The sequence below is a fragment of the Belonocnema kinseyi genome, chromosome 7 (assembly GCF_010883055.1).
Source record: "Belonocnema kinseyi isolate 2016_QV_RU_SX_M_011 chromosome 7, B_treatae_v1, whole genome shotgun sequence".
NCBI classification, from domain to species: Eukaryota; Metazoa; Arthropoda; class Insecta; order Hymenoptera; family Cynipidae; genus Belonocnema; species Belonocnema kinseyi.
The window spans coordinates 18,393,857-18,405,371 of record NC_046663.1 but is presented as its reverse complement, the minus strand read 5'-3'; the positions used below and the strand labels follow the sequence as shown (position 1 = coordinate 18,405,371).

The following is an 11,515-nucleotide window of genomic DNA, read 5'->3' as shown; positions in this document are numbered from 1 at the left end:
TTTTAATTGTAAATTCACGTATTTTTTTTTTAAATCGATTTTTTTTAGTAGCAAATTGTATTTATCTTTGAAGGTTAAAAGGAATAAAATTCAACGATTTCAGTTAAAAAGGAATAAAATTTAACGATTCAAGTTGAAAAGTAATTTCTTTAACTGATAACTTAACTGTTCTATTTTTGGTTGAAAATTGATCTTTTCTAGTTCAAAATTCAACAATATAGATGAAAATTTGTATGTTTCAATTAAAAATTCACGCATTTAGTTAAAAAAAATATTTTTTTTTTGCAGAAAATTATCTTTTACTTTGGAAGTTAATCTTGGTGTTTAAAAATTCTTCCTTTCGTTTAAGATTCATCATTTTAGTTGAAAATTAATTTTTTTTAATCGAAACTTTAACTTTTGCTACGGAGGGCTTTTAACTTTTGTTGTTTATTTTTCTTATTGGTTTAAAACCTAATTTTTCTAACTGAAAATTAAATTATTCAATTTTTTGTTTGAAAATTTACCTTTTTTCGTTTAAAATTGATTAATTTGGTTAAAAATTCGTCTTTTTTTGTAGTAAGGAATATTTTTGGTTGGAAATCCATATTTAGATTGAAAATAAAACTATCCCACTTAAATATTCACCATTTTAGTTGAATATTCAACTTTTTGGTTAAAAATTTGTTGTTTTGTTGTGTAAAAAAATCAATTTTTTAAAAAGAGAATCTAACTATTCGATTTTTGGTTTACAATTTATCTTTTTAGTTGAAATGTCATGTATTTTGTTGAAAATTCGTCCTTTTTTGGTACAAATTAATTTTTTTCAGTGAAAATTTATCACTTGTTTCAAAATTTGTTTGTTTTTTTTTTGTGGGAAATTAATTTTAACTAAAAATTTAACTATTTCATTTTTGGCTGAAAACTGATTTTTTTCATTTCAAAATTCAGCTAGTTGATGGGAAAAAGGATATTTTAAATTTAAAATTCAACTGTTTGGTATTTATTTAACTTGGTAATTAATTTCTTCAATTAATTAATTTTTTAATTTAGTATTTATTGAACTATTTTTTTTCAAAATTCATTTCAAAATTCTGCAATATTTTTACTTGAAAACTTAGAAATTCAAGAAATTATTAATTAAATATATTTTTAGTATTATTTAATTAATCGATGGTGCTCATATATTTAAGAATATTTTATAATATATTTCGTTAAAGCTTTCTAAATTAAAGATATTTATTAAATCTCTAGGGACGGGATTGATTTGCCTTCTGTTGAAACCCTGAATAGAATAAAATAAATTAAAATGTTAATTGAAAATTTTATTTAAATTTAAACAGTCTTTCAATCGAAGACTATTAGTTTTTATTTATCAAATGAATATAACCGTGACGTTTATTTTAAACTTGAAAGATTTGTCTAAATTTTTAGACAAATGGAATTTTTATAATAACTCGATTATTAAATTTTTGTGTAATTGATTAATAAATGATTTATGAAAATACAGATAAATTTTATAGATACAACGTTTGGCAATAAAATTATTATTTTTTTTATTTAAAAAATTTATAAAAATGAAATAATTTGAATTACTAGACAAATTCCTAAAATTGATAAAAAATTTGATAAGATATTAATATTAATGAGAATAGTTATACAATTTTAAGTATTATTTAAAAATTTGAATAAAAATTAATTTATAATTATTTTAATGATCCTTCGTTTGAATTATTATAATATAAACCAACAATGAAAATAAATATAATAATTAATAAAATAGTTGTTTTTTGAAAATAAAAATGTATTGAATTTAAATATGTAATAATTGGAAAAACTGAAGAAATTTCTACATAAAAAATAAGAAAAATAATGCCACTTTAAAGAGAAATGAGGGAATTTGTGGATTTGTGTTAAAGATGGATCCCAGGTATGAGGTGTCACAGGATGTGAGAACGCAGCTGAAATTTTTGGAAGATTTAGACAGGGTAGAGCGCAGGAGGCATGAGGAGCACGAAAGAGAAATGTTGCTGCGCGCCGCGAAGAGTCGAGCGAAAACGGAGGATCCCGAACAGGCCAAGCTCAAAGCGAAGGCGAAAGAGGTAATTTTTATTTATTTTTATTTTTATTTATATTATATTTATATATTATATTTCTATTTATATAAAATATAATGTTAATTTCATTCAATTTTTATTTATATATTTATTTTATTTGTATTATATAATTATTTATTTATTATTTATTTCTGGATGTTTATGGAATTATTTACTCGACTTTTTTAGAATTTAGCTTTCGATTTTTTGAGTTGATTTACAAAAAAAAAAAAGACATTCTATTGAATTTCTTCGAATTCTCTGAATTTCTTTGGAATTTATGAAATTCTTTTGTATTCCATGAAATTCTCAGAATTTATGAATTCGTTCGAATTCCTTAAAATTCTATTGAATTTCTTGGAATTCCTTGAATTTGTGGAATTTGTTTGGAATTCGTGAAATTCTATTGTATTCCATCGAAAACTCCGAATTAATGGAATTCCTTGGAATTTTCTTTTGAATTCTTTGGGATTCCTTTGAATTCCTTAAAATTCTATTAAATGTCTTGAAATTCCTTGAATTCATGGAATTTGTTTAAATTCATGAAATTCTATTGTATTCCATGGAGTTATGGGGATTAATGAAATTACTTTAGATTCCTTGAAATTCCTAGGAATTTGTTTGGATACCTTGGAATTCCTTTGGATTCCTTAGAATTTTCTTTTGAATTCTTTTGGATTCCTTTGAATTCCTTAAAATTCTATTGATTTTCTTGGAATTCCATCAATTCATGGAATTAATGAAATTCTATTGTATTCCATCGAATACCCTGAATTAATGGAATTACTTTGGATTCCTTGGAATTCCTTTGGATTCCTTGGGATTTCTTTTGAATTCTTTGGAATTGGTTAAAATTCTATTGATTTTCTTGAAATTCCTTAAATTCGTGGAATTTGTTTGGATTCACGAAATTCTATTGTATTCCATCGAATACTCTGAATTAATGGAATTACTTTGGATTCCTTGAAATTCCTTTGGATACCTTGGAATGCCTTTGGATTCCTTGGAATTTCTTTTGTATTCTTTGGGATTCCTTTGAATTCCTTCAAATTCTTTTGAATTTCTTAGAACTTTTTGAATTCATGGGATTCCTTTGGGTTTCTTGGAATTATTGGTATTTATAGACTTCCTTGGGATTTCTTCGAATTCCTTAAAGTTCTATTGAATTTCTTAGCCTTCTTCTTTAGTCATGGAATTCCTTTGGGTTTCTCGGAATTTCTGGAATTCCCTGGATTCTTTCGAATTTTTGGAATTCTTTGGATTATTTCGAATTCTCGGAATTCTTTCGAGAATTCATGGAATTTTTTGGGGTATCATGGAATGCTCTGAATTCATGGAGTCCTTAGGATTCCTTGAAATTCCTTTGTAATTTTCAAAATTTATGTAATATCTTTCGATTTCTTAAAATTCTTTAGATCTTGTGGAACTCTTTGAATTAATGGAATTTCCTTTGAATTCCTTGAAATTTCTTTGGGATTCCTGGGAATTTCCTTTGGATTCCTTGGAATTCCTTTGGTGTTCTTAAAATTCCTTTGTATTTGTTGGAATTTTCGTAATTCATGAAATTCCCTGTAATTTATTACAATTTCGTTTGGCATCCTTAGAATTCGTTTGGATTTTTAAAAATTCTTTTGGATTTATTGGAATTTTCATAATTCATGAAATTCCTTGGATTTTAACAAATTCTTTTGAATTTCTTGGAATTCTATGAATTCATGGAATTTTTTGAAATTCCTTTGGATTTCTTAAAATTCCTTTGAATTACTTGGAATTCTTTAAATTCATGGAATTCCTTAAATTTCTTGGATTTTTTTGAATTCATGGATTTTAAATAATCTTTGATCTATTTCTTAGGTGAAAATTTCTTAGTTGCTGAAAATTCATCTTTTTGGTTTAATAAATTTGAAAATTTTTAATTTGTATCTGAAATGCTGTTTTATTCCGTGTATAAAAGGTGTTTTGTTAAAAGTATCCTAGGGTTAAAATGCTGGTATTTGAATGTTAATGATCAAGGAATATGAGAAATTAGTCCAGAAAAAAACAGGTAGATTTTCTCCAGTGGCGGAATATCGTCATTGGATAAGTACTGACACCTAATTTAACCCTCAAAGTACATACATGGTAAAAATCACGGTAAAGTGCACTGTGGGTGTTTAACACCCCAGCGTATTTAATCATGTATTGTTTAACCCCTATTGAATATTTTTTCACAACAAAATTATCCGATATAGTTGAAGGTATCTTTTATAATGTAGAGTTGTTTTTATAGCCATTTATTTATTTTAACTTTTAAAAAAAAATTATTTAAAAAAGTGAAAAAATGGAGTTTTTACTTTAAAATTCATAACTCACGCAATTTTATTTATTTTAACCTGAACATTTATGATTATACTTTTGAAGTGGTTTGCTTTCATAAAAAAAAAATTATGCAACATGGGTGCTTTAAAAAAAGATATTTATTTGCACCTCCACGATTTCTTTACCTCCACTTTCAGCAGCTGCTGCTAGCAGACTGCGTGTCTCCTACTAAAGCTAGATGGGGACACTTAATCAATTTTTTCGAATTAAGTATGGTATATAAGGGTTTGAAAATTTCTTGGGGTGTCCGATACCCAAAATGCACTTTAAGAGTTAAATTGGAATCAGGAAGTTGAAAATTTTAACGTGAAAATTTCTCAGCATAATAAATCACGTACTTTAAAAGAGAAAGAAAATTGTTCTCGTTTGCATTTTTAAATTGGCTGTCTCATTGTCATTGTTATTTAAAAAAAAACAAAAAAAAAACGTAAAATTTGTATGTAACCGTATTGTTTGTAAACACTCGCACAAATTTCTCCAACCGTTTTTTGCGGTCCGTATTGAGGAGGTAGGTAATATTAGAATTGTGCATTAATTTTGAGTTATATTGACGAGTCCGTTCGAAAAACTTGTAATTATAACTCATTTTTAAATTTAACTCTCGCAGCACGAAATTTCTTAGACACGGTTCTGACGAAAAATAACACCGCTTATCAATTCTGGAACTAACAAGTCGAGAGCAATGTTACACTCGATCAATCACAGATGGCGACACGTGTAACGAGAATGAGAGTATTACCAAAAATATAACCGAGAAATAAATTCTCTGAGAATTTATGAGAATCTCAGAATTTATTTTAATTAATAGAAAATTGCATTCTTTCGTTAACTTTTCGGTTGAAAATTCAACTCTTTTTTTGAAATTTTGTCTTTCTTATTTTAAAGTTTACCTGCTTTAGCAGAAATTTAATCTTTTTTTGATAAAAATGCAACTATTTGGTAGAAAATTCAGCTATTTTGATAAAATTTTATCCTTTTTGGTTGAAAAAATTCGTCTTTTTGGATTGAAAATTCAATTTTTTTCTTAGAAACTTATTTTTTTGTTACAAAAATTCCATTTTTGATGTTACTGAAGTCTTTTTTAGATGAAAACTCAACTTTTTTTGTAATAAAAAATTCTTCTGCTTTAAGATAAATTTCATACTTTTTGATAAAAATGCAACTACTTGCTAGAGAATTCAACAATTTTGTTAAAAAGTCATCCTTTTTGGTTAAAAATTCTTCTTTCTGGATTGAAAATTTCGTTTTTTTTTCTTATAAAATAATTTATTGCTTAAAAATTTATAATTTGTGAAAATTCGACTTGAAATCTTTTTCAACAAAAAATTCAACTATTTTTTCTTTGAAAATTTATCTTTTTGATTTAAAACTTCATCTGTTATAGAAGAAATTAAATTTTTCCGTATGAAAATGCAACTTTTTGATTTAAAATCGTTCTTCTTTGCTTGATAATTCAACTAACTTGTTTAAAAATTTGGTTGAATCGCTTTGTTCATAAATCATTTTTTTTGTTAAATAATTATATTTTAAGTTCAAAAGTTATCGTTGGTTAAGAGTTTAATTATTTTGTTATACATTAATCTTTTTGAATGAAAAATTCAACTACTTGGGTCAAACTTAAACTACATTGTGACATTTTTTTATTGAAGGCTTATGTCTGGTTGAAAATTCAACTGTTTAGTGGAAAACACTTCTTTTTTTTTTGTTTTGTTTTGAAATTAATTTTTTAACAGAAAATGTAACCTTTCCATTTTTTTAAGATTGATATTTTTTAGTTAAAAATTTGCGTTTTTTCTTGTTGTAGAAAATAATTTTTTAGATTGAAATTTCCTTTTTTTTGTGTAAAAATGCATCAGTTAACGTGTAAAATTGATTTTTTGAAGAACACTATATTTTTTGTTTGAAAATTGAATTTTTATAAAGAAAATTTGTCTTCTGGTTTGAAGGTTCAATAATTTAGATAGCATTTTATTTATTTTTTGAATAAAAAATCTTTATTTGTTGGAAATTTGTCTTTTTGGTTTGAAATTTTTTTTCTTTTGTTGTATAAATTTAATTCTTTTTTTTATTAAAATATAAACTATGACACTTTTTCATTGGTAATTTGTTTTTTTAGTTTAAATATTCAACTATTATGTTAAAAATTCAATTATTATGTTGAAAATGTAACCTGAGTAATAAAAATATTGTTAAAAATCATAAATTCTCTTAAATTCTTTTAGATTCTAAATTCTGTCATATTCTCGGTTATATAACCTGAACTTAAATTCTCGGTAATTGGAGAACTCTATGGCTACCCCATAGTGGTGGCACTCCCTTGTATCGTTTTGAAGACATTACGTTTTGGTGTTTTGGGGCAACGCTAGATGGCGTTGAGAGACAGTAAAATTCAACGCGCATGTGCAACCAGAATATTTTCAATTATTTTGAGCAATGTCCCCAAGCTTGAGAACTTTTCAAACTGCGCTTGCGTTGCACCGACAACCCGATTGGACACTGTCAGCGCGCTAATTTTGAATTATATAAATATTCAGATTTAATGTTGATGATAAATAATGATTGAAAAATTTATCCAAAGTGATATCTTAATCATAAATTAGAATTTTAGAGTAACAGTTCAAAAAAATGCGATTTTCATGCAAAAAAACGTTATTCATTCTGATTTCAGAAAAAAAATTTTCTTTAAATTATCATTTTTAATGTTTCAAAATGTTAGGAAACAGGTAATAAGAAGTTTAAGTGTTAAGCAAAAAATATTAGTTTTAATACTATAAATATGATTTGATTAATTGTATATATTATTATATATTTTATAACATTTACACAATAATTAATTAGTAATTTTAATTCAGTTCTTCAAGTTATTAAAATAAGGTATGATATAACATTTATGAGTGCAGTAATTAATTATTCTCAATTAATTTTTTGTAATTTTAGTGATTTTATTTGAAGGCACATTGTCGGAAATAAACAAAAATTTAATTTTAAAACTAGACAGACGAGATTAATCATTAGGACAAACAAAAATGATTTATTTCTCTGAACTCACAATTCAGAACTTCTTTTTCATTAAAATCGAATTTTTTGTATCCGTCACTCCAAACGATCACGAAAATTCTATTTGGCCATTTCTCAATCATTATTTATTTAAAATATTAAATCCTGACTATATAATTTAAAATTAGCGCGCTAACAGTGACCAATCGGGTTGTCGGCGCAAACGGTAACGAGAATGAGAATATAACCGAAAAATAAATTCTTTGAGAATTTATGAGAATCTCAGAATTTATTTTAATTGATAAAAAATTTCATTTTTTCGTTAACTATTCGGTTGAAAATTCAACTTTTTTTTCAAATATTTTAAAGTTTATCTGCTTCAGCAGAAATTAATTATTTTTTAAAATAAAAATGCAACTGTTTGTTTCAAAATTAAGCTATTATACTATTTTCTTGAAAAATTCACTATTTCGTAGAAAATTTACTTTTTGTTTAAAATTTATATTTTGGTGTTGAAAAATGAACTGAAATATTTTCTGGATGAAAGTTCCACTTATAAAAAAATGTGTTTTTTATTAAAAATTCATCTGTTTAAGTACAAAATTGATATTTTTTTTACTAAAAAAGCAACTATTTGGTCGAAAATTTAACTAATCTGTTAAAAATTCATCCTTTTGGTTGAAAAAATTCGTCTTTTGAATTTAAAATTCATTTTTTTTCGCAGAAACTTATTTGTTTGTTACAAAAATTCTTCTGCTTTAAGATAAATTTCATATTTTTTGATAAATATGCAACTGTTTTCTAGATAATTCAACAATTTTCTTAAAAAGTCATCCTTTTTGGTGAAAAATTCGTGTTTTTCAATTGCAGATACAATGTTTTTGGTAGTAAATTATTTCTTGTTAGAAGATTCATAGTTTGATCGTGAAAACACGACTAATATTTTTTATCAACAGAAAATTTAACTATTTTTTACAAAAAAATTATCTTTTTGATTTAAAACTTCATCTGTTATAGAAGAAATTTCATTTTTCAACTATTTTAGAATTAATTTTTAACAGAAAATGGAATATTTCCATTTTTTAAGCTTCATATATTTTAGTTAAAAATTTGTGTTTTTTTTTTTTGAAAAAGTTATTTTTTAGTTTGAAATTACCTTTTTTTTCGTAAAAATGCATCAGTTTCGTGTAAAATTAATTTTTTGTTGAACAGTGATATTTATTTGAAAATAGAATTCCTTTGAATTTATGGAATTTCTTTGAATTCTTTGAATTCAATGAATTCCACGGAATTCTTTAAATTAGTGTATTTTTTTTTGAATTTCTTGGAATTCATGGAATTTCCTTAAATTTTTTAGAATTAATGGGATTTCTTTGAATTCATAGGATTCCTTGGAATTCCTTGAATTCGTGCAATTTCTTTAGATTCCTTGGAATTCTTTTGAATTCCGTTGAATTCCTTCAATTCCTTTGTATTTCTTAGAATTTCTTTGGATTCCTTAAAACTCCTTTGGGTTTCTTGGAATTGTTGGAATTTCTTTCAATTCCTTTGGATTCTTCGGAGTTCATTTGAATTCATAGAATTTCCTTGGATTCTATGAAATTAATGGGATTTTCTGTAATTCATAGAATTCCTTGGAATTTGTGGAAGTTTTTTAGATTTTTTTTTAATTCATGGAATTCCTTTGGATTCCTTTGAATTCACAGAATTCCTTTGAATTCTTTAAATTCATGGAATTTCTTTTCATAGTTTGGAATTGATGGAATTCTTGGAATTCATAAAATTGCGCGAAATTCCTTTGGTAATTTGTCTTTTTAGGTTGAATATTTAACTATTATGTTAAAAATTCAATTATTTTGTTGAAAATTCCAGTATTTTGTTAAAGAGTTATCTTTTAAAGTAGAAAAAACTTATTTAAAACAAAAATAAATTGATACATTTGAAAATTTTAAATTTGTATATGAAACTCTGTAATGTCTGAATACTTCTGAGCTAAAAAATAATTTATATTCAACCTCTGATATAACCTGAACAATAAAAATATTGTTAAAAATCATAAATTCTTTTAATGAATATAAAAGTAAGAACAAAGTTTTCAGTAACAAGAAGAATAGCTGTAATTATTGATAAAAAAAAATCATGAAAATATGTAATTTAATATTAGGAAAGTTGAATATAAAGGTGAGTATTTTGAAAACAGTTTGAATTATATTCATATTTTTCTATTTATTTTGCTTATGTGATTAATTAATTTTATAAACAGTTTTATTTGTTGCAAAATTCAAAAATTGCTTAATAATGTTACTTGACTAATAACAATAGTAATAATAATATTTAAACATTGATAAATCACCTTATAATATAGTTTTTTATTAATTCGTCTTAGACATTTTCGCTCAAAAAAGTATATATTCGTACATCATTTATTTATAATCACGGTGGAGACTTGAGAGCGGGAAACCGGGAAAGACCGAGAAAAAAACGGGAATTAATTTTTACTCTATCTACAGTTGCAGGGCATATAAGAGAAAATAATAATCGCTTTTATTTTGTATGTATAAAAGAGAGTTGGTAAAGAAATAAAATTCCCCTTCGGACAAGGAATTTTCTATATTGAACGGGAATTAAAAAAAAAAATAGAAACTGGGATTTAGAAGAAAATGATTTTAAAATCCCGTTTGCAAGTCAAAATTCATCACAATTTCAAAGTTCCTTCTTCCGAAGTTAAAAAAAGGAGAGTGCAAAAACGATAAGTATTTTATTGAAAGTCTATCTTAGAAAAATGTGTAAAATTGAAAATTTAAATGATAAGAACTTGTAGTCGAGTAAATTTCTTATTGAGTTGAAAGTTTTAAAAATTATTATTGCGAAATCATAGGTTTAAAATGTGTAGCTCTGGGCTGGATGTCATACTATAACAGCAAATAGCTCATTTTTCAACCCAAGAAATTAATTTTTAATAAAAATGATGAATCTTCAAGTTTAAAAAATAATAATTTTCAACAGACGAGTCTGTTTTTTAACCAAGCAAATTTATTTGTATCCCAAAAGATTAAGTTTAATCGAAAATTATGAATGTTTAACTGGAATACTTGAATTTTTAATCGAAAAAAAGAATGTTGGAATAAGGAGATTAACTCTATAAGAAAAAATTCATTTTCTACAAAAAAAGTCGATTTTTTAACAACACACGTGAATTGTCAACGAAATAAATGAATTTTTAATTCAAAAAGACAAATTTACATCCAAATTGTTAAACTTTGTACTAGAAAAGGTCAATTTTCTACCCAAAGTAGTTATATTTTCTACTGAAATAGTTAAATTTTTAGTTAAAAAATTGATTTTAAAAAAACTCCTTATATTTTTAAAAAGATTAATGAAAAATGTAAAAAAAGGTATATTATAATTTAGAAATATTTCCTTTTTGAAATAATACTTCTACTCTAAAAATTACTTGAAGTATTCTCCTTTTTTTTAATTTCGGAAAAAAGAACTTTTAAATTCTGACGTATTTTTGACTTGGAACATGGATTTTTTAAACTCCTTTCTTCTAAATCCCACTTTAAATTCAATAAAAAAAATTCCGTTCCATGTAAAAAATTCCTTGTCCCACGGGCAATTGTATTACTTTACCGAAACCCCCTATCCTAAAATAAAAACGATAATTATTTTCACTCATATTCCCTGTAACCGTGGATAAAGTAAAAATTACTTTTTTAAGTTAAAAAAAATTACTAAAATATTGTGAATTTGAATTTTGCTACGATTAGAAGTAAATTCCCTGTAATTTAATCGTTCATAAGCATTTATTTGTAAGAGAATTTCTGGGCAATTATTAGTAACCTTCAAATTTTGTGTCCTGCTTATTTTAAATGAGGCAATTATTTAATTATCATAGTTTTTTTTTTTTTTGAAAAAAAAATGTTTCAAACATTCTAAATAAAGTAAAATGCACTTTATGTGGTTTATTTTAATTTGTAGAAAAATTAACAAATATTTCTCCTCATAGTAATTTACTATATACACAGTATTTTCAGGATTATTCTTCTTGTGGACAAAATAATGAAGCAAAGAATGAAATTCAT

General features: G+C 24.8%; 1 protein-coding gene across 2 annotated transcripts in view; it reads left to right on the top strand.

Moving 5' to 3' along the window:
* Positions 1-11,515, top strand: part of LOC117177144 (transcription initiation factor TFIID subunit 4) — a 69,753-nt gene that overhangs the window by 45,875 nt on the left and 12,363 nt on the right. For both annotated transcript variants that reach the window (XM_033367645.1, XM_033367644.1), the window contains exon 9: positions 1,899-2,081. In XM_033367645.1, the coding sequence (XP_033223536.1) occupies positions 1,899-2,081 (183 nt within the window). The remainder of the gene's footprint in view (positions 1-1,898; positions 2,082-11,515) is intronic.